This window comes from Phragmites australis, chromosome 19 (assembly GCF_958298935.1).
Source record: "Phragmites australis chromosome 19, lpPhrAust1.1, whole genome shotgun sequence".
Lineage (NCBI taxonomy): Eukaryota > Viridiplantae > Streptophyta > Magnoliopsida > Poales > Poaceae > Phragmites > Phragmites australis.
Window position 1 is genome coordinate 10,226,512 of NC_084939.1, and position 24,524 is coordinate 10,251,035.

At 43.2% G+C, this 24,524-nt stretch overlaps 1 protein-coding gene across 1 annotated transcript; it reads right to left on the minus strand.

Moving 5' to 3' along the window:
* Positions 1-19,852: 19,852 nt before the first annotated feature.
* On the minus strand, positions 19,853-20,947 carry LOC133901055 (dehydrin DHN1-like). Its single transcript, XM_062342353.1, has 2 exons — positions 20,357-20,947; positions 19,853-20,254 (listed from the first exon to the last, which is right to left on the minus strand). The coding sequence occupies exons 1-2, from the start codon at positions 20,861-20,863 to the stop codon at positions 19,853-19,855; spliced, it is 909 nt and encodes a 302-aa protein (XP_062198337.1). The 5' UTR covers positions 20,864-20,947.
* Positions 20,948-24,524: the final 3,577 nt, after the last annotated feature.

Here is a 24,524-nt window from a genome sequence, read left to right on the forward strand (position 1 = left end):
TGATAGTTAGTGACTATCAGTACCGAGTAATCAATGTTGGTTCAAAACGCACCACTGATAGTGATTTTGAAACTATGCTGATGAGAGTTTTTGCAGCATAGTGATAATAGCCCTACGTCTAGGAATTCATTTCCTAGATATAATAGTATACACCAAGAATACTGAAAACCCTAGGGAATTTGTATACATACAGGATAATCGTATACGGTAATTTTATACTACTCATCGTCTGTCACACCCGGTTTTAACGGCCAAAACCAAGTGCGGCTTATGTGTGCCCAGGAAGTTTAACACACATAAGGACATCATAGGTGAAGTAACAAAAGCAATACTTTATTTATTTAAACGTTCACCTCTTACAATAAAAGACTTTACCTAAACAAAACTCAAAATTTAACCTAAACGACATCATCTAAACGACGGCAGCGGAAAGAAAGCATTGGCGACGAAGACTCCACAGGCATCGACTGGAAGATACGCTCCTTAGAACACCAGGTCGTCGTCTTGGAAATCCTCAAAGTCTTCCACTGAGCAGCATATGTTTTTGGTAGGAGAAAGCAAGGGTGAGCACATAATGTACTCAGCAAGTGTGGGAAAATAATGACATGCAGGCTCATATCAAGAATAGGCTAACACAAGGTATTATTTGCGTAAATGCGAGTAATGAAAAATAACACATTTGGACTCAAAAGCATTAGACATATATTAAACGAATGTAACCTGACAATCCATCAACTAGCATACAAGGCTCCCCACCCTGCATATCACATCTGTCTTGTGCTCCCCGCACTAAGACCAAGACCACAACATCTAGTACTCCCTGTACCAGAGTCAAAACCAAACCACCATCTAATCATGTGAGGATCCAAGTCTCTCATATCCGTGAGCACGGCTGTTATAACAGTTTTACACTCTGCAGAGGTTGTCCAACTTTACCCACGAGTCAGTGAATTCCATGTTGCCGTGTTTGCAAGACACTTAACATATGCCAGTGGTGTGCCGCCAAGAATCACTGTATGACACTTTCCACTAACCAGAGACTAATCCAGTGCATGTCTGCCCACTAGGTTTCACCGCCAGGCTTTACGCAAGCAACAGCTCCTACCCAGAAGCCCCCTTTTGTGCTGACCCAACGCACACTGGACAGACTCTAATCAGTATGTCACACTTTACCCATATCAGCCTCGTGGTTGGTACGTTACTTCTTGGGTTGTCGCTCCACGAACCAGTCCTTACTTAGGTTACTTGAGCAAACACTAAAGCAATGTCATAACCATGACAACCATTACCAACACTTTGCTCAAGGCCTAAGGTTCCATGTTGCTAGACCATTATCATACTAATCATCATTACTGCATATGTTCATTAGTCAATATTATGACACTTCTCAATATCCCAAAAGCATGGCTAAGCAATCTACCCATAAAAAGACTACTAACCATAAACCATCTAGGTTCCAAGGGATGATAAGGGAAAATCTAGGGAAAACCCTAACATAGGTGACTACCCATCATATTGACACTGTATGCAATTTTGTAAAATAAAACATTTAAAAACATAGGTTCAATATGATCAAGGACACTTGCCTTCTCCTTGCTGCTGCTCAGTGTATTCTTGCTCCTGGTCTTGATGTTCTTCAAATTGATCCGGGACGTTGTCGGCTAATCGCACAATTACCGGCAAACAAGCAAACAAGATACACTAAGAACAAAGCATAAAACAAAAGAACAACGAGATAAAAACTTACTAACAAGAAAGAGCACTGAAAAACGAATCCATCGACGCAAGAATCGCTTAAATCGGAGTTACGATGGAAAAGTTAGGGCTAAAACAAGTCTATGGTTAAATCTGGAAAAAGAAAAAGGACTTAAATTGAATTATCAGAAAGTCCAGGGACCTTTTTGTAAAAACAGAGGGACCAAAATGTAAATATGAAAAAGTATAAGGACCTAACTGTAAAAAGATAGGGCTCTTTTGTTATTTCAAAAAAGTTCAGGGGCTAAATTGCAAATTTACCAATTAAAGGAATTAACAGATTTATTTTTATACTGAAAAAGGTTTGCATTACTGACTGGGTAGCTCAGGCTGACGTGGCATGGTGACAAGGGTGACACATCAGCAGAAAGGCTGAGGTGGCGGCTGAGGTGGATGGGTGACATGGCATGACCGCTGACTGTGTTAAGTGACCGCACGTGGCAGCTACTGATTGGTTGACCGAAGGGGTACGATTAGATCTAATCTGGGCCGATGAGGTTAGATCCAACGGTTGAGCTCAAAGGGGATGGTCGGCGGAGAGGTTCTCGACGGAGCCGAGCTCGGGCACGGCGGCAACTCACCGGAGACAAGCGCAAACCTCGTCGCCGGCCTAGGATCACGACGATAAGCGGCGGAAAAGCATCAGAAGGGAACGACGATCTCGTTTTGGGGCTTACCGAAGGCTGCGCGGCACGGGAAGGTGGTCGGCGACGGAAGGGGGCGGCGGCGGCTTCGGGAACTCGTCGGAGAAGGCTCTCCGGTGGCGTAGAGATCAAATCGACGATGGGACAAGCTTCTGTGGTGACAGGCACTCGCGATGGTGGGCTCGGGATGCCCTGTGTTGCTCTGGAACGGCGTGGCGACGAGCTCGGCAGAAGCGGCGGCGAGGGCGGCTCGGCGAGCTTCGAATCCGATGATTAGGGCTCGGTTTTCGGTGTTTTGCAGATGGGATGCGTTCGGGGAGGGAGGCTCTACTTATATAGGAGGCTCGGGGTGTCCAGGGCGACGGCGCAACGCGTTTGACTCGGACACAGCGGCGGAGGACCAAATCCGAGCTCGGTTTCCCCGTTTAAACGCGGAATCCTTAGGGATATGGTAGGTTAGAGATAGAGGGGATCCCAGGGGTTTGATTTGGCATCTCTACAAAAGCTTTCGGTTTTGGTTTGGCCTCGGATTCGAACGGAAATCGGCGGCTGGCGCGTTCCCGTCTCTGCGTCGGAATCCGACTGAGGAGGAAGAAAGGTCTGACGAGTGGGACCCGTCTGTCGACGACTCGGTGTGGGCGGCTTGGCGCGTGGGCTGGCGCGCGCGCGACTGGGCCGAGGCTGGCTTGAGGCCCAGGTGGGAGAGGAAAGCCGGGGCGGCTGGGCCGAGGCCGAGGAGTTGGGCCGAAAAGGAGAAAGGCAGCCCGAAAGAAGATTTATTCTTTTTTTTTCCTTTTTCCTATGAATTCAAATCCAATTCCAAATTCAAAAATCCAGACAAAATCTCTTCAAATAAGTTCATCAAAAATTCAAATAAAATACTATTTGCCTAATTCAGCATGAATGCACAATATTCACTTATATCCTATGTCATTTTCCTTTTCTTTCCTATAAAATAGGGTTTTCTCTCTTTAAGAAAAAAAATAATTAAATTCATTTGAACCTTAATAACCATTTAAGAACAAAATTTGGAATTAGAGAAAAATTAGGGTGTTACATCGTCAAGCCCCCCATCAGTACATAAAGAGAGGCTGAGATAGATCAAAGACTTAGCCCAATCAAGGGTGACGTCCTGATGGGTCTTTTCTTCGAGTGATAATTCGGGTCCCCGGATAGCATGTACATCTAGCCAAGTATCTGGAAACCCTCAGGTCATCTAATCGGGATTCTAAACAACTCTGGATAGCAGTGTAAGCAACCAAGTAGGTATTTCATCTGAGCAAGGATCATGGGTCAACTGAAAAATATCATCCCATCGTCTCGGAGTACCAAGAAAGATGGGGAGAAGTGAATCCTCACTTGATGGTTGTGAGGAACCATCCAAATAGTATTGTAATTGATCATCAGGAGCAATATTATTCATAATCACAACATCAACGATTAATCAGAATACCATCACAGTAGTCCTAGCACGTGTTTTGTGCCCAAGATCGGAATGCATGCCTTTCGAACATAGGCAATCATAGCCAAGCTTAATAAAAAGGGAGTAATTAAATCATATTACAAGTTCTCAACCATTTACAAGTTTAACAATTTACAGCAAAATAGATCTATGAGGATACTAAAACTGGTCAACTTCTAGCCAAAAGAGAAGCTACGCAGCGAAAACAAAAGCTAAAAACAGCAAATAGATGGGTGAAGCCATATGCCCTAAGGCTTCACCCCAAAAGCGCAACCTCTGAGTAGCTGCCTACTCATTCCCGCCGCTAGCATCGGCGGGCGTGAAGTAGTCAAACACCGTCTCTTTCTCATCTGCAAAACTTATAGAGCAGATGAGTACGAAGGTACTCGCAAGACTTAATCCATATAGGGTACATATAAATAACCCGACTCCAAGAATTATGCATTGGGCCATTAGCAAGGAAAAATGCCACAAGTTTGATTAAAACATATGCGTCCGCAACCTAAACACATATTTGTGAGCATCTAAACATAACCAACAACAATACAATTATACCCTGCAATAACAAACTGTACATAAATGTAAATGGAACCATAGTAACACATCAATAGCCAGCCATCAAAATTACCCAACATACCATCCATACCACCATCCCACATTTGTAACTCTATGACTGATGCAAATGAACAGAAGCATGCTCATAACCAAGATTTCAAAATATTTTTACACCTTACAAGGGGATACTCTTGGACCCACACGACTTGAGGACCATACGGCTCACGTGTCCACACAGGCCCATACAAGGTACTTGTATCACCCTTTCTCAATAAGTCCCAATCATTTGGATCGTGCATCGCTCGGCGTGGAGGTATCTAGAACTACTCCCAGAGCAAAAAATATACCTCTTCAAGCCCGCCCGCTCACTCACACGATAAATCATAGCTACAAAGGTATTCAACTCGCCTTATCATTATATCAGCATGTGGTGAGTAAGGTAAGTGCTAGAGACAACTGCATCGATGGATGGTCTTAAACGATGCAGGTGGTCTACAGTGTCCAAGTTTCTCTCCTAAACTGCCCTAAGGACTCCTACTTAGCAGAAAACACCCCTAACACTACACACATCTCGCCTCATACTCACCACTCAATCCAACCATCTTAACATCATAAATGTATTCGTAAACCATAATTAAGTCATAAGCTCACGAACAATGGTTGCACCATCGCTCGACTTCTACCGAGAACCTGTGCATTGCTAAGCATTTTGAATAACTTTTAAGTTAGACATCAACAAAGTTACCAAGGCTACAAGGATATGGATCATCAAATAACCTAGGTAGGACAATGCATCACATAGGTTCTACCCACAGAAGTCTGACATCGACTCATTGAACATGCAAACTTATATAAATCATAATTTATCAATTTTAGGCTTCATTCAATTGAACAAAAGGTGCAATATGCTTAGATGCTTGCTTTGCTACTCTGTCGGTTGCCTGATACTACCTACACAGAACTCACAGAAGTGCGGTAGATCGGCCTTGTCTTTGCTTGCTTGAAGTGTCAGATCGACACTCTCTAAAATAAATATAGGTTCAATGCATAAATAAATGAACAATGTAAAAAGGATACAATATGCATGCTCAAGTAATAGTAGAGCGCTACGACTCAAAAACATCTGCAAAAGATCGCTAAAGGATCAGAGATTCGAAGTTTGAAACCCCGGATAAGCTAACCTAGCCTCACCTTAGCCTTCACAGGCTGACGGTCAGACTGACCTTGGGGTGACGATCTGACCAGCAGCCAGCAAAGACTTTTGGCCTCTAACAGTTTGACCATATGCATGGTGGCGGTCAAACCGCCCACCAACAGTCAGATCAGCCTAAGTGGCAGTCAGACTCCTGTATAAGTTTTCAACTCAGATTCTTTGATCCCCAATTGGTGGTCAGACCAACCCTAGTGGCGGTCAGACCATCAGATCTTGCTGGTAGCGCTTTTGCGGGGTCGCCAATGAAGATTCTGGTGAGACCTTCGACAACAAAGGGTACCAAAATGCTCTATGGGACTAGTAGAGTGTTTCTAAAGTGATTTAGACATCATTCACCGAGCGAACATCAAAATACCCCATAGATTGGATCTAGGCTAGGTTGAACTTGGGTATAAATGACACGAGGGTCTAATCGAGCTTGAAAACAATGAGGAAACGGTAGGGGATAGCTCACCTCAGCTTATGGATGCTTTCTATTGGATTGGAATGCTTCAGGGAGGCTATGATTCATGGATCGGCTCCCAGAGTGGTTGTGAATCTTGCGGTCAATCAACGGATCTTCAGCAAGGGATAAGAGCGGGAAAACTTGGGGAAGTTCTCTGGGAAGCTCGTGGGAGTTTCCACCTTTGATCTCCGGCCTTCGAACGCGATGCATAGAGCTCTCTTTCTCTCTAGGGTCGGGTGGAGAGAGGGAGAGTGAGAGAAAAGTGAGAGGGAGAGAGCAATACGAAGTGATCAATCCACTTAACCCAAGCCTCTGTGTGCTCGTGGTTCGACCGTGAGTTCAGGCGATCAGAACATGGGAAATCCACGTGAAAGCCCACGTGGCGGTGCACCTGATGGTCAAACCACGGGTGACACTGGTCAGGCCTTGAGGAGGTTGTTTTGCTGAAATTTTCCTAAGTCTCCCCTCATCACCCTCTTTCTATTCTTTTCGTTCTCCAAGACATGTAGGGATTCTCCAAAGTGATCTAATCCATCTCTAAGGTGTTTGAGACATGTTTAACCAGTTTTTGATAGACAAACACGTTCAAGCACATGCGATGATGATTATGCATGCCTAATTATGTAATTAGAATTTTGGGATGTGACAATGGTTTTTGAAATTTGAACCATCACGGTAGAAATTTTGCATAGTGGTGAAGAGAATCTTTCCTGGTAGAGGATCATGATGACGTTGGAAAACTGTGCGTGTCCTTGAGATTTTGTTCCAACTACCCCCGCATGCATCGAAAGAGATTCCAAGTATTAAATGCGATGAGACTCTTGCACAAAAAATCATGGCCCCGAGTTATAATTGGAACCGTTAGTAGTCTAGTTGGAGAGTCATCAAGCATCTCTTTGTCTGCGCACGCCCTTTGAGTAGGATTTGACATGGTGTGACCACTGGTAGCCCCTTTGGATTCCAAGAACCATTATGTTATTTGACCCACCATACAATGCCTAAAATCAAAGGGTCACGGCTGTCTTGCGGTGCTAGAGCCTTTATAAACCCTGGGTAGCTAGCATTGTCCTCTAAAGCTCTTTGCATCTCCCTATGCTCTTGACCATGGTGTCCTCCAGCTCTAGAGAAGTGAGGGTCACTCTAGGACAACCCTTGGCATCTTCGCTGGAACCTTTACCTCTGTCACCTCTGTCGCCTCCGCCACCACCACCTCTATTGCCGCCGCAGTTGAACTCCTGCATCGAGCTCATCATCGTCTGATGGAGAGATAGTGGAAGAAGAGGTAGCTGGTGGAACTGCTGTCGGCAAGATCGAGCTACCAGTTGTAGTTCCATCTGTTGATCCCTCAACCTCGCACTAAGAAAAGGTGGACTGGGATCTCCTGGAGGAAGAGATACGCTAGGACGAGGCCTTGGAGGAGGAGAGGAAGAAGAAGGAATAGGAAAAGGACTCATCTTTTCCCTCTCCTCTAGCAACGATGACAATTATGGCGATGACTGCGCGGTCAACTACTACATCAGCTGCTCCAGTGGGAGGAACCTAAAGCAAAGACTCTTTTACTAGGATCTTCTCTTTCTTCCTCTACCGAGTAGTCGTAGGAGCAGAACTCAGGGATGTAGTGATTCTTAGTTACATAGCATCTTTTAGATGTAAAGTTTTTGTAGCATATCTTTTAATGAAAAAGATTTCTGATAAAAGATCCTTATAAAATATATGTCCTCTTTCCTAACCCGAATGTGTCGATGATTGGTGAACCGCCAAACTAACAAACTTGTAGAAATAATAGTGGATGCTTCAACTAGATGAATCACATAGTGCATATAGGATCTTATATAGGTTCAGGCCTCCCTTAGAATAGTATCTCTACGTCTTGTTAGTCTTGTATTATTCTCTGGGATTGAGTACAAGGAGGTGTCGTGCTAGCCTAGATAGATTTAAACCTTGTTGGAGGATTCCCTTGTATGTAGTGGGGGAGAGAATCTAATAATCTAACATCAAAAGGGCTCAAAGGTGCAGAGTTTCCACTGGCTTCAATGGCATCAATGAAGATGTATTGACTTCTAAGCTTGTATAAACTTGTCCTACGTAGGGTCCCCTAGATCCATATATATAGGGGGTCACCATACAGCCTCTAGAGTCTTTCCTTCTTATCCTTGGAGATAAACTTCCCTGTTTATGAGATATTCTGGGTATCTGCAGGTAGTTTCAATGCCTTCAGGGATTCCCTTCCTAGAGATAGAGATAAACCTCGAGAATAATGAAGAAACCCTGGTGTATCCGAATATGGTAGCTCTATACTACTCATAGTTAAGCCCCTCTCCAGTACATGAAATGAGACTTCGACATATTAAAGGCTTGGTCAGCAAAGATAAACATTTGACCGACCACATCATCGAGTAAGACTCGAGTTCCTGATTAGGGTGTTACATCTAACCAAGTTCTTGGGATCATTGGGTCGTCTATTCAGGATTTCAAACACCTTTGAACACTCAAGTGAGCCGTTGAGTGGAATTACCTCTGAATAGGAAATCTGATTCGTCTGAGAAAATTTGTCCTAACCTTTTAAAAGGTTGGGGGAGAAAAGACTTGTCACTGGTTGGGTTTAAAATTTGAATGTCACAGCAGAAGTTTTATGTGGTGGTGAAGACATTCTTTACCTAACATAAGATCTTGATGACGCTGGGAAACCTCACACACATGGTGGCGTAGTGCGTCAGGTTTTCTACATTACAACTCCAACTATTCCCGCATGCACTGGGCATGAAATGCGACATGACATTAAAGCAAAAGAGTGTGGCCCCAAGTAGGAATCGGAACTATCACGATGTTCGTTGAACAACCATCAAGAGAGTTGTGGCCCCCATATAAAACGAGATGAGGATCCCACACAATGTTTTTCTCTTCCGTCATCGCTTTCCTTAAGCCATTTTCTTGTTCATCTCTCACTTCAAACTACCTCCAAAACTCTAAAACCCACCAACTACTTCCTCTCGGTACCATGGGCCGCAAGAAGACCGAGAAAGTGGAGTGTTCTACTGTTGGTGCCACACCTGTTGTGATCTCGCCTTTGCCAAAATCCGAGGTCTCGGATGAGGTTTTGGCCCGGGCATAGTGCGATGAGGTCATCGTTTGTGCACCAGCGATGGATGAGAAGATCCCCAGTTGTAGCAACATGGCCTTGGAGATGTTGTAGCGACCATTTTAGGGCATGTATGTGATTTTATTGATTAATGACAACATAGCCAATGAGACTAACATGTTTGTCAAGTATATGCTTTAGTAGGTCTCATGGATGAAATACATGAAGAATCCACCAAAGCCGAGACAAAGGTTAGTTGAATTAGAAAAGTCCCAAGAAAAATGACTACACCGGATGGTCCGACGATATAGGCATTGTACACGCCGAAATGTTTCAGCTCATGGCATTTGTACATGTCGGAAGGTTTGGCGTATGAAGAAGGTGCATGCCGGAGTATTTTGTGAGGAAGAATTTGAAGATGCTACATGCTAGATGGTTTGATGTTCTGAAGTTCTTCACGCCAGAGTATTTCTTGCAGAGAAGACTTCAGTGACAGTTTGGTGTGGTTGTACATGCCGGATGGTCGTGTGCTGAAGAGTGGCTACGCCAGAGCATTTTGTGCAGAGAAGAATTGTCTTGGTCGGCTCAAGTGTACACGCTGGATGGTCCGACGATGGAGCTGGTGAACATGCCAGAACATCCGGTGTTCACAGAAAGTTTGAGTGAAAATCCATGCTAGTTTTTGGATGATGTACACGCCGGATGGTCTGATGAGTATAATGATGTTTACATCGGATCATTTGACGTATACAGTAAAGTTGAGCCGTTGGGGCAACGGCTAGTCCGTGGGGTTGAGGCTATAAATACATCTCCACTCGGTCATTTGAAGGTGCTGGAGTCCAGAGGAAGCTCATATACAATAGTGAAGACATCCAAGCCACTAAAGTGCTGAAAGTGATCATCCAAGGCAATTAGCACATAGATTAGTGAGTAATTAGTGCTATTAGGCCAAGAGAGAAGTGTTGCTAGGTGATTGTTGCCTAGAGAGGGTATCAAGGAGTGACTCTAGTTTGTACCAAGTGGTACACCGGCATCTTGAAGCCTTAGTAACTGGCCGGCACCTTGGGCATTGGTGGATCAAGCTTGTTGACCCTACGATTTGGTGTGGAGCGATGGCAAGAAGCTTGTATAGGGACACGGAGACCCTTGCCTTGGTGGCTCAATCTCCGATGTGTAGATGGCGGCAAGTGACCGGAAGAGAGGTTTGGTGTGAGCCTTGCCTTTATGGCTTGGTGGTTCAAGAGCCGTGACTAGAAGAGTCTTAGCATCTGGGAGCATATCCTTGGTGAAGCTCCAATGTGGATTAGGAGTGACGTTTATGCTATCGATACCATGGGATCAAAATCCCTTATGCAAGTTTGCTGCATCTACCTTATTTACGTTTCCACATTTACATACTTGCAATTTACCTTTCTAGATAGATTGCAATCTCTTTTGAACGGTAGAGTAAACACACTAGATAAACCTAAAGTATATATAGATAGAAATTGATACAAGTTTATCTTGTGAAATTTTAGAGCCAATTAGTTTTAAATGTCCTAATTCAACCCCCCTCTTAGGACGTCACCATCCCTATATTGGTATTAGAGCCTCATGCTCTTGATATGTTTAACCGCCTAGAGTTGTGATGTCTAGGGTTGAGATTGATATCGGTAGAGCTCCACTTTTCGATGGCACTAACTTCCCTATTGGAAAACTCTAATGACTTATCATTTACAAGCAAAAGGTTTCGATGTTTGGAGGGTCACCGAAGAGGGGATGAGACCACGTCTCACAAACAAGGAGAGACAAAGCGATGCTATGGCGAAAAGTATCCTTTTATCATCTCTATGCTTTAATACTTTTAATCGTATTTATTCTCTCACCAATGCACATGATATTTGAACTAGTCTCATTAAAATACATGAAGTCACAAAAGATGTGCGCATGAAAAATATCATGTGCTAGTCTCTACGCACAATAGTATAAAATAACTTGCCCATGAAAGTGCTAATGATATGTACTAACGATTGAATATTCTTGCCAATAAGATCAATGGGCTAGGTTTGACACAAATTGGAGACGATCAAGTAGTGAGAAGGATACTTCAATCTTTTCTATCAAAGTACAAGTTGATAATCTCCATAATCTACAACAAGAATAACATCAAGAAGATGACTTCAAGCCAAGTAATTAGCAAGATCACCACCCATGAGATGATAATGAACATGGGGGTAGAAGCTTCTCCCTCATCCGATGCCAAAAACCTTACTCTCACAAGCAAGCAAGCATCATACTTACACATAAAGGCAAAGATGAAAAGATATGAGCAAAAGTCAAGCTCAAGCGAAGATGATAGTAGTGAAGATGAAGAGAGCATTGAAGAAGATGAGCAAAGCACCTCAAGTGATGAAGAGATTGATCCCATGGTCACCAAGCTCATCTTACAAGTGGAGAAGAACATCAAGAGGATTAATGCCAAGATTGATCATCAAATCTCCATGAAAGACTTGGTCAACACAATTGATCATATCAAGAAGGAGAAGAACATCAAGAACAAGAGGGAGGCAAGAGGAAGAGTCAAAGTATTTGCAAGTATAGGAATATGGGTCAGTGAAGATGAAGATTCAAGCTCAAATAATGAGAGCTTCACTATCCACTCGTCCAAGAGAAGCAATTCCTCAATGTCATCATCACACAAATGCCTTATGGCCGAATGCATAGAAAGTAATGTAAGTGATGATGAGTCCCATGATGATTCACCATTTCAAGAAGAACTTGAATTGATCAATGGGCAACAATGGGCCTTAAAGAAATAATCTAAAGATTCAATGCCCTTAATGACATTCATGCTACATTTTTGTCTAATTATAAATAATTTCTGAGCAAATTTAAATTACTAAACAAGGAGCATGAAGAGCTTAAGGTAAAATTTGAGTGTATTGAATCTCAACCCATGGTCCCTTTGAAGCAATCTACATCTCTCTTTAATTTCAATCATAAGGTAAATGCTTTCCTTTCTTGTGATGATTTGAATAATTTATCTAACTTATCCCTTTGCAATGAGACATGTGTTGAGAATGTTATTGTAGAATCATTTAATGACATTATTGCATAAGAAAATAATGACCTCAAGAAAGAAGTGGAAAGGCTCAAGAAGGGCTTGACAAGATTAAAGAGAAAAGAATATGTGCAACCTCTTCAAGATAACCTTTTTAACATGGTGAACAAGCTTGCGGATGAATACACTGTGACATACTTGAAGTACCATCAAGAAGGCCACAAGTCCTTACAATGCAAGAAAATCAATAAAGAGACCAAGGAGAAGAAGAAGATGAAGAACCTCTCCAGCAAGACCTTCAACATCTACACCAAGCCCAACTACAAGATCAAGATCAAGAGCAACCACTACAAGCTCAAGAAGAAGGATAATGGCAAGGTGATTGCATATATAGTGGGGAGAAAGGACCGGAGGTGGAACCAACCTATTTAGATGCCAAGAAAGTCATTATCAACATGAAAGGGCCTCAATCGATTTGGGTTCCAAACAAGTCTTAAAGTCCATATATCTTCGAGGATTTGGAGACATGGCTCACAAGATAGAGTGAAGATCTAAGCAAAGAAGCCAAGTGTACAAGTTTGGGCATATTAATGAAGATCATGATCACTATACACCCAAATCCCTATCCAAAGGTAAAAGAGGTAATGATACTAGATGCAAAATTCTTTCAATTAATGAGTACATTTTCCCTATCTAGGATTGCATATGTATATTTCATTTCCTTGCAATACCTAGTGTAGGTTTTCATATGGTAGGTTGCTTATGCTTCTCTCTAACCCATGAGCAACCTACATAGTTTATTAGTTGTAGGTTTTTTAGATGCATATTTCTACAATTGGTATTCTTTATGTGCTATGAGTTCAATCTATAGGATAAATCTCTATTGTTATCAATAACAAGTGCATATTTCTCACAAAGTATTCAACACTTATATGCACATATTTAAGGGTAGTATATCCTATGGGTTGTGATTTTGGGATTAACTTGTGTTGCAAGTAGTATTTTTTTAGTCTCATGAAGTAATCCTCAAGTCCATGAAGGTATGCAATGCTTATTTATTAATTGATATCATTGTCAACTCATTTGTTCATTTAAGCTACCTCCATATATAATATGACTTAAGCTTCCTATCTATACAAATTGTCTAGTTGTGCATATGTTTATATATTATCATATGTATGAACACATATACGAGGAGTTTATATCATATTATGTGAGTTTCATGAATTGTGATTCATGTGTATTAACTTTAATTACTACCACATCCTTGAATTAAATCCCTTCAATTGGTATCATTTTATTGTATCATGGTTCATGAAGCTCTCTCCCATGTGCCATAACGTTTTTCCTTTAAGTTCAACATTATTTGTAGCCCTTTTTGAAGATTATTGACAAAGGAGGAGAATTTTGATGACCAAAACAAGTGCAAGATGGCATGCCTAGTGGATAACAAGCAAGGAAGCAAGATGCCTAAGGATGCTAGGGTTGACAAAGGGGAGAAGCTCTTGCATAGGTCAATTGAGATAGTGACGATAGAGAAACGAGGAGCCACAACAAAAGGGGGACAAAGTGAATACAAAGTAAAGATAAGAACAAACGTTAGTTTCCTCACAATTTATATCATTTGTTACTCTTACCATGCATACAAGCAAAGTAGTAGGGCATTGTTCATTATTTGTGCCATTTACTTTTGGTACTATCTATTTTCCACTTGTTTTAGTTGTATTGTCATCAATCACCAAAAAGAAGGAGATTGTATCAAACATGCCTTGGGGAGATTGTAGAGACCATTTTGGGGCATATATGTGATTTTGATGATTAATGACAATATAGTCAACGGGACTAACATGTTTGTTAAGTGCTTTAGTTGATCTTATGGATGCAGTACATGAAGAAGACACCGAAGCCAAGGAAAAAGATTGGTTGAATTGGAGAAGTTCCAAGAAAAATGATTACTCTGGATGGTTCAGCGATAGAGGTGTTGTACATGCCAGAGTGTTGCAGCTCATGGCACTTGTACACACCGAAAGGCCTGGCGTATGAAGAATGTGCACGCCAGAGTATTTCTGAGGAAGGTTTGATGATGCTACACACCGGATGGTTCGACGCTCTAAAGTTCTACACGCTGAAGTATTTCTTCCAAAGAAGACTTCAATGGCAGTTTGACATGCTTGTACATGTCGAATGGTCATGCACTGAAGATTGGCTATGTCGGAGCATTTTGTGCAGAGAAGAAGTGGCTCAGTCAGCTCAAATGTACATGTCATATGGTCCAATGATGGAGCTGGTGAACACGCCGGAGCATCCAATATTCACAGAAGGTTTGAGTGCAAATCCAACGGCTAGTCTTTGGATGATATACACACTGGATGGTTCAATGAGTATAATGTTATTTACACCAAATCATCCGGTTTATACAGTAAAGTTGAGCCATTAGGGCAATGGCTAATCCGTAGGGTTGAGGCTATAAATACCCCTCCACTCGGTTATTTGAAGGTGCTAGAGTCCAAAGGAAGCTCATGTACAATAATGAAGGCATCCAAGCCACCAAAGTGCTAAAAGTGATCATCCAAGACAATTAGCATATAGATTAGTTAGTAATTAATGTTATATGAAATAGGTCAAGAGAGAAGTGTTGCTAGGTGATTGCTGCCTAGAGAGGGGATTAAGGAGTGATCCTAGCTTGTACCAAGTGGTACATCGGCACCTTAGAGTTTTGGTAACTCACCGATACCTTGGACCTTGGTGGCTAAAGCTAGTTGATCCTCCGACTTGGTGTGGAGCAGTGGCAAGAAGCCTATATAGGGACGTGGAGACCCTTGCCTTGGTGGCTCAAGCTGCGAAGTGAAGATGACAGCAAGTAACTGGTAGAGAGGCTTGGTGTGAGTCTTTCCTTTGTGGCTTGGTGGTTCAAGAGCCGTGACCGGGAACATATCCATGGTGGAGCTTCAACGTGGATTAGAGGTGGTGTTTATGCCATCAATACCATAAGATAAAAATCTCTTGTGCTGAGTTTACTCTCTCTACCTTACTTACATTTCCACATTTACATACTTGCAATGCACCTTTCTATATAGGTTGCAATCTATTTTAAATGGTATATTAGACACACTAGATAAATTTAGAGCACATTTAGATTGAAATTAATACAGGTTTATCTTGTGAAGTTTTGGAGCCAATTAGTTTTAAGTGTCCTAATTCACCCCTTCCCCTCTTAGGACGTCACCGATCCCTACACCAATCCAGACACCACCTAGATAGTTGTCTTCCTTGATTTCATCTGCTACAGTTTCTATTGACGATTAGTGAACCGTTGATTATACTAATTTGTAGAATAAAAGGGGGATGCCTCGAGTAGAAGAATCAAAGGAACACATAAAGGGGGTTTTAGACAGGTTCAGACCTCCCTTCGGATAATAACCATACATTATATTTGTCTTGTATTGATATGAGTCTGTTACAAGGGGGTGCATTGCTAGTTTAGATGGATCTAAACCTAGTCAATGACTTCCTTGCTTAGCTTATGGTGTCTTCTGGCTTGTGCGGCTTGTAAAGACTTGTTGGCTCTCAATGGCTTCTAATCGCTTGTCCTCCGCAGGGGCCTCGGGCTCGTATATCCTTTGGAGTCTTCCTTCCCGTTCTTAGATATAAACATCCCTGTTTACGGGATACCCTGGGTGCCTATAAATAGTTTTATTTCACTTAGGAATCCCTTTCTCAGAGATAAAGAAATGCCCCAAGAATTACAGGAAACCTCAAGGTGCTCGAATATGTTAATTATCTAGTAGTCATTATTAAGCGCATCACTGGTACGTGAAAATGAGGCTTCAACGGATCAAGTACATGGCTAGGAAAGAAAAATATTTTGTCCAACCATGTTATCAAGTAAGACTCGAGTTCCCGATTAGGATGATGTGTCAAACCGGGTTATCTGGGTTCTTAGATCATCTACTCAGGGTTCTGAACGCCTTTGAATTCTAAGATGAGTCCTTAAGAAGGTGTCCCATCCGAGTAGGTTTTCTAATCAGCCCAAAAATATCATTCTGACCTTGTAAAGTTTCATGGGAGATAAGTCTTATCGCTTACTAGGCTCGAAATTGAACCGTCACAGCCGAAGTTTTGCATGGTGGTGAATAGATTCTCTGTCATGACTACGGTGAAGCGATCGTTCCGTCTTTTCAACTACCCCACGTGCTCTAGAAAACACTGTAGGTAAATGGCTGCACCTGTTGACTGCCTCTTTGTCCGCACGAATCAGTCGAAAAGACATAGCCTCAAAGACCGAGCGTCGCTTGGGTATGACAGCTAAGACTTCCTGGGCCACCATCTTCTACTATCTCTTGGAGTCATAGGAGGTAGAACCACCAAACATGTGGTTGACTATCCTCTCATTCGACTAATAAGACATCGAATCCATGTCATCCTCACTGCTGTTGGAGCTGGAATCCCTATTTTGGGCCACGACCTGGGTCTTCTTTCTGTTGGCCAATTTCTAGATCCCCACTCTGACCATCTTCCAGAGGTGGCACTCGTGGAAGCTATGGTTGTTGGTCTGGTGGAGGTCGTATCAGGACTTACCATCACGTTCGATAGTACCTGGTGTAGAGATCTTGCCCTAGGAGGAACTGAGACGGGTGTTAGGCATATTTGCAAAAACTTCCTTAGAATTATTTTTCTTGTCCTAACCTCCCTTGGCATTCTTCTTGCGCTTGGCCTTTGCCTTGTCGCCCTCAAGCTCGAGTTGAGGATACTTGATGCACTAAGTGTTCTCCTTGACAAAGAGAAGCGCGTCTTCAGCCTTAGCAGACTCATCGATGATCTTCATAAGCTCCTTGATCGTTTTTGGCTCCTGAATGGCGATATCTTCAATGGATCTCCGGCTCCTGACTCTTTGGGTGAATGCTTTTATGATGTCATAGTCGCTGATATTAGGGATGTTGTTCCGGATATTACTGAAGCGGTGTACAAACTCGCGCAAGGTTTTGTTCTCTATCTTCTCGCAATGGTAGAGATAGTTTTTCATGCAGGGGCAAACATATGTACCCTAGAAGTTGGCTGGGAATACATCGCACAGCTATTCTCATGAGTAGATTGTTCCCGATGCTAGGTTGGTCAACCATGTTCTGGCTACTCCTTCGAGGGCGGTAGGGAGGTAATTCACCATTACCTTCTTGTCCTCACCAACTGCTTTGATGGTCGTGGAATAGATCTCGAGAAACTCAACGGGGTTTGTACTTCCATTGTATTTCTCCATCGTCCCAGGATGGAACCTTACCGGCTAGGATCACCGAGTTCATCCAATCCTTACCCGCTAGGGTAGCCAGATCTATGATCGGATGGCACATGAGGGTCTCTTGTAGAAGAAGGATCCTCTTAGCAGTTAAATATTTAAAGCAGTCAACCCCCTGTTGATGGTCAGGAGATGATAAGACCGGGGCTCCTTTCAGGATCGAGGGAGGTGTGCTCATCTAGAGCTGATCATTGCCTGCACCTAGAGCCAAAGCACACTGTCTATTTGTAGGATCATCGTCATGATTACCCAAATCATCACCCCTGTCTCCGATGACGAAAATTTCTTAGGGGTAACCTCCATGGTGGAAGTGCCTAGATCCATCATTGATGTTTCATTGGATTGGTCTGGGTTGGTGTTTTGACAATCCATATGGTCAGAAAATACGGGGACTGATCCTAACTTGCTGTGAATCGGATATTCACAATAGTCTTGGAAGCCGAGTGGTTCGAACTCGATACCATAATCTTTGGTGCATTGATCCATAAATTAACTTACCACATCGCTTGAATCATCGCCAGAAAGTTTCTCATCTAAATTCACTCGATCAATCACCGACTTGCCAAGATGAGGGGTAAAGTTGTCGTAAAACCCATCATCCAAAAAATCGGTTCTCGACGAAGGCTTGAGTGACGCTGGTGTATGTTGTGTGTAGATTCTTCAATGCATATTATCATGATTCTCACGGATGGTGCCAACTATCAATGATTAGTGAAGCGACAATCGAACAAACTTTTTAAAGAAATAGGGGATGCTTTGAGTAGACGAATCGTAGGAGAACACACGAGGGTTTTTATATAGGTTCATGCCTCCTTAAGGATAATAACTCTATATCATGTTGGTCTTGCATTGATCTGAATCTGTTACAAGGAGGTATGTGGCTAGCCTAGATGAATCTAATCCTAGTCGGTGAATTCCTTGCTTGGCTTCAGGTTTCTTCTTATTTGTCGAAAGGTTTGAGCGATTTCTTTGACTTCTATTGACTCTGGTTCGACTTCTATTGGCTTGTCCTCCATAGGGCACCTTGCTTCGTATATATATGGGGTGTCGTACGTCATCTGAAGTCCTTCTTTCTGTTTTTGAAGATAAAACTTTTAGTTTACGAGATGCCTATGAGTAATTTTCTTTCATTTAGGAATCCCCTTCTTACAGATAGAGATATATCTCGAGAATTATATGAGACCTCGAGGTGTACTAAATATAGTAATTATCAAAAATTCATCGTCATATCCTTTTTATTTTATACAAGATTGAAGTTTGTAACATATGTTTTGCATCGTCTTGGGTCACCTTATCACACCGCCTTAAGTTCCTTGGCGATGAGAACGGGTGGGTCACCTCACCCTACCGTCTGAACAACAATGTTGATGCCCCATGTACTGTATTGGCTGCCACCATGTACTGCACATACATTCATATCCAATAAAATTTAACTGAAACTTCTTGGTTTAATTTCGCCATTTTAAGTCCTACCCAATCTGTTAAAGATGTCCACACAATTCGAAATTACTAATTGTATACAACAGATAATGAAGACCCCATATGCCGTGGGATGTGGCTGATAGTGGTAAAAAGGGTTTGACTTGTAATACCTACAGTGATCGAGAAAGGGGCAACAAGAGCTAGAAGAAAAGAGTAGCGAAGTGAAGAGAGTTACGCAGACCTAGAAGGTCTCAATACAGCTCCTTCAGACGGTGCATGTGTAGGTTTGCCACACGACAGCTGGCATCTTTTCCGACGAGCGCCTCTGCAAAATCCCCAATTTCAGCCGCCAAGTGTCTACTAGTGTCGATTCTTAACTACTTACCGGTTATCCGTGTGCAGGATACTGATACGTCAACAGTATCGATTAATTCGTATGCAGGTTCCTGATACATCAACCGTACCGATTAATTCATGTGCGGGATACTGATACGTCAACAGTATCGATTACTATTGAATTAGTATTGATGGAGTATTATATATGTGATCGATTACCGTTGAAGTAATACTGATAAGCGCTACATGTACATATGTGAGGAACGAGAGCCTCTTTCGTGGGCATCGCAGCTTCGGATGGGAAGAGCAAACAGGGATGAGAACACCCAGGGATTAGTTTTCTTTGACATCCATCATCGACACGAGAGCACACGTACGTGGTTTCACGAATAAAGGTCACACTTTTATTATCCACAGATCACACAGGAAAACAGAAATAAGTTACGACACGTAGAAGATAACTTCAAAACGAAGAACTTGCGCGTAGTCACGTGCATACCCAGGCCAGACTGACTTCACACACAAACAGAGAGACACGACGCGACTGCTTTATTCTTCTGCACATCTGATTCTGTACTTCACACGGAACGTACTGGCAGGCAGCTAGGAGCTCAGTGCTGGCCGGGGAGCTTCTCCTTGATCTTCTCCATGATGCCCTTCTTTTCGTGCGTCCCTTCCGTCGTCCCGTACGTGCCGGTGGTCTCGGTGAGCCCTGGCCCGTACCCGCCAGTCGCCGTGGTGTGCTGCTGGTCGTAGTCCTTGTTGCCGCCGGGGAGCTTCTCCTTGATCTTCTCCATCATGCCTTTCTTCTCGTGCGTCCCGTCGGTCGTCGGTGCGTACGCCCCGCCGGAGCCTGTGCCGGTCGTCGTACCGGTGTACCCTGCAGTCCTGCCGTACCCGCCGGCCACCGCCGGCTGGCTCTGGGTGTCCTTGTGACCCCCGGGGAGCTTCTCCTTAATCTTGTCCTTGATTCCTTTCTTCCTACGCCCGCCCATCCCGTCGTCCTCAGATGACTGCACGATTAGTGTTTTGTTACAGAAGAAGACAACAAGAAAGCACGATGGTACGCAAGGTAGCAGAATGCAGACATGTATATGGGAGGGCACGAAACGTACAGAGCTGGAGCTGGAGCTCCCTGAGCGGTGAAGGATGCCGCCGGTCTTGTGCTCGCCTCCAAGAGGGTACGCCCCGGCGGCGGCGCCATGGGTTCCTGTGACGCCGTGAGCGCCGTGGCCCGTGCCATGGGTCCCGGCGCCCGTATTAGCACCGTGCATACCCGTGAGCCCGCCGCCTAAACCCCCAGCCTCATGGATACCAATGCCAGTGGCGCCGATACCAGTTCCGTGAGTCCCGGTGCCAGCACCCCTGTTCATACCCGTGGCGCCATAACCCGGCTGGCCAGAGCCACCGTAGCCCCCGGCGTCGTGCACACCTGTGCCGGTTGGGCTGTATCCCCCGGCGTCGTAGCTGCCGGTCTCGGTGGCGCCGTGGGCACCCGTGCCCGTGGTGCCGTGCCCGCCGGTCCGCCCGAGAACGCTATGCCCGCCAGTGATCGGGTTGCCGAACTCGTCGACGCGGGTGGCCTGCTGGTGGCCGTGCTGGCCCTGCTGGTAGTGCGCCATCTCCTCACTCACAAGCTAGATCGCCTTTTTCTTCTGTGTGACTGTTGATCGTGGCAAAGCTTCTGAGTTCTGAACTGAATTGTCAATGGAGGATCGGTACAACGAAGCCAAGGCCAGAGCGGTTTATTTATAGACCGTAGGTGCAATAGTTGGACACGTTGCGAGATACGTGTACAGGCATGCAGCGAGTTGGGTGTCCCGAGCATAGGGCGCCGAGTGGACGCGTGGGCCGGTCGGCTGGCTGCGTGTTGGCCGTAGCACGTTACGGACGGACAAGCGGTGCCACGCGATGGGTTTGGACTCTTTGCTCATCGAAATTGGCGTGATGACTTTGCCGATGCTCATATCCTAGGAGTATGCATGGATATACATGGTCAGTACCTGCAGTGGGTAAGGTGCCCAAACTGACACGTAGGAAGGTTCCTTCAGTTAAACAGGGAACTAACCCTAACAACGGTTAATATTAGTCCTTAGAACCAAAAGAATTGTTGATTTTGGTTTTATGTTTGCAAAGGACATTTTTTTATTAATGTTGTTATTTTAATTAGGTATGGTGTTCGTCCAAAAGGAACACCTAAAATTTACATCATTAAATTTAAAAAAACTACAGGTTCTTTGGTATATAGTTCTTCTAGTCATAAATAAGTATGATTTTAGACATCGACACGGTCTCTAAAACACTTATTTGACTATTAATTTTCGGTGTAACATGTTTATAGAATATAATAAAGTTAGATTATTATTATGAAACTACTTTTTAAGTAAATATATTCATATCATTTTTTAAATATTCAAACTCAATACATAAAGAACAATCAGTAGCAAAAGTTAGTAAATGTTGACTGCATGAAACTTAAAACGATATTTATTTGTGACTAGAGGAAGTATATAAAAAACTACACATATGAGGCAATATGTTTAAAAAAAACTACATGTATTAGAGGTTTTTTCATCTTGGAGCCCGTCCGACAAGGATGACCAACATTTCATCAGCCTAACACAACATAACGTAAGTCATAATATTTTGTTACACCGACATGTGAGCCACCCCTGTGAGATGTGGTTAGATGTGACATAAATTCTGAAACTTGTATTTTTTTTCGAAAATACAAGGCCTTAAATGTGTAGTTTTTTATACATATGAAAAGAACTTGTAGTTTTTTTTAAAAAAAATACTCACTTATGTCGGATTTGGTGTCAGGTAACCCCACATAGCACTGTTGACCGCACGAAAAGGTGCCATTGTGGCTTCCAAAATGGCACAATGACTTTTAGAATGGATTTCATCGTCTCCTAGACAATTTTAATCGAATCCGCCACTCCGACTTTCCACGTTTAAATAGGATGAGCACTTAAATCTTTATGAATAGAGAGTCCAATGATAGAATATGCAGATTAAATGACTTCCAAATTTTGGAAGCCACACTAGTAGATACTAGTATGCCACCTAGGCCACGCATGCACAATGTCGTGTGATCGATGTTCATAGAAGGATATTGACATCAATGCTTGCAGGTGTTAGATTAAAGAAGTTGTACATGTAGGTTTTTTACAATCCCTCAAGTCATATATATTTAACTTCCGAGGTGTGCGCAAATTAATTGACTAAACACATCCTATATGGGCTTGTGGTTATACTGTTAACTCAAAAAGATCACTTCATGAACCGATCCTTAGATTTGAGAAAGACTACCACAACCTAATCGTACATGTATTGATCTCATCAAACTATTGCTCAAATCCCTATATCGTTTTGCTACAAAAATTATATTGTCCTCTTTACCATTGTTCATAGCACCATTATGAAATTTCATAAAGCTATTATCATGATCACCATTCCAAAGTAAGACTAAGCATCACCTACCTTTCCATAACCTAAAACCAAACCATGGCGATAAGGATGATAAAAGAAAACTAAGGTAAAATCTAAAACTTGGGATTCCTGATAAAATTATTAGCATTCATGTTTATAAAACAAAATATTTTAAAATTATGATAAATATATTTACGACCACAACTTGCTTTCTCTGTACTCAGTTGGATCTTTAAAGTCTTGGTCCTGAAGTCCTTGTAGCTCCTCTGGAACGTTGGCGTCCACTCGCAAATATAAGCGAAAAGAAAACACATAAACACCAAGATAAAAAAAACCAAATATCATTCACTAAAAATAATCACACACGAGATCACACTTTTGCTTACAATCCGGCGAAAGAACAGATCAAAACGGAGTCACAGTTAACAATTTACAGCTCCAAAAGATTAAAGTAGGACAAAAAGATTAACTACATATGAAATTATGCGAATACGATTTTTTCTAAAATTTCCAAAGTCATCTATAATTTTCTGGGCCTCTTCTAGAATTTATAGCATTTATTTGAATTATAAATCTATATAAAAACATTAAAAAAATTAAATAACATTATTAAAAAATTATTTATAATATTTCCTAATTTATTCCTATTTTTAGAAGTATTTTTATATAAAAACCATTTATTACGTAATATATAGCATATATGACGTTATCACAATATTTAAATAGACAAAAGAAAACGATTGCTGACTGTGCATGCCATGGGAGCATGCGCGTCCGACGTGGCGCTGCCACATGCACTCAGAGGCTGCGCGGCCCGTCTATGCAGACGCTTACATGGCAGAAGGAACGGCGTCAGCTCGGCTAACGGCACCGTCAACTCCATTAAATCTCGTGCATCAGCTGGCGATCGGATGTGGCCGAGGTCTAAGGCTACGAAAGGGTACGTGATCCTCTACTGTTTGTCGGCTTCTTCTCCGAAATGGGCGACGGTGGCGAACAACTACCCGCGATGGAGCATGGCGGAAACCTCGCCGGAATCTCACTGCTATGGACAGATTTCTCCAGTGAGCAGTGGATTACATTCCGGGCGAGCATGCAAACTCGTTTTGGCTATATGTCGGCGTCAGGTATGGGCAGAGAGGGATGGCAATGATGCGAAGCGGTTATCGTGCTCTGAGCTCGGTGCTGTCATGCCTGTGGACTCCAGCGCGACGACCAGCTGTGAGGTGGCCGAAGAGCGGGAAGACTTGGCTGGCGATGCGGCGCAGTCGACTTGATGATTGGGCCTTGGGTCTTGTAAGCATGAGTTTTGGCCCATGACCTGGATGTGAGTTAAATACCCGGCCAGTAGATGAAGTGGGCAGGATGATGTAGATGACTTCTTCTCCTATCTTCCTGCCTCCTCCTTCTCTCCCAAACCCTCTGTTGCTACTCTGAATCCCTATCCAAATTATCGGTGTTCTATAGAAATCTGCCACAAGTATACCCCGATTTATTGTGGTCATCAGTCGATCCTATCGTGATGACTTGGGATACGACAGTTGGTATCAGAGACAGCTTGGAGGAGAGAGCAGAACGGCGTCATACAAGCCCGGACCGCAGGCGCGTTTCCTTGTCGCCAGGATGACCGAGTCGGAGCAGAAGTTGCTCGACGCGGTGACGAAATTGGCGGAGAAGGTCGATGGCCTGACTCAGAAGGTCGATTTCCAAGGTACCGAGTTGGAGAAAGTGCAGACCAACGTTGAGTTGTTGATGCGGTCCATAGGGTTGCTTCAGCAGGAACAAGTTCAGGTCGCACAACAGCTTCAAGTCGCGCTTCCTAAGTCAGGCGCTCCTCTAATCCACGCG

Excerpts from the sequence above, each read along its gene's own strand:
- LOC133901055 (XM_062342353.1), bottom strand. The coding sequence starts at position 20,863 with ATGGCGCACTACCAGCAGGGCCAGCACGGCCACCAGCAGGCCACCCGC. Across the intron at positions 20,255-20,356 it reads GGAGCTCCAGCTCCAGCTCT|TCATCTGAGGACGACGGGAT; the intron begins GTACGTTTCGTG and ends CTAATCGTGCAG.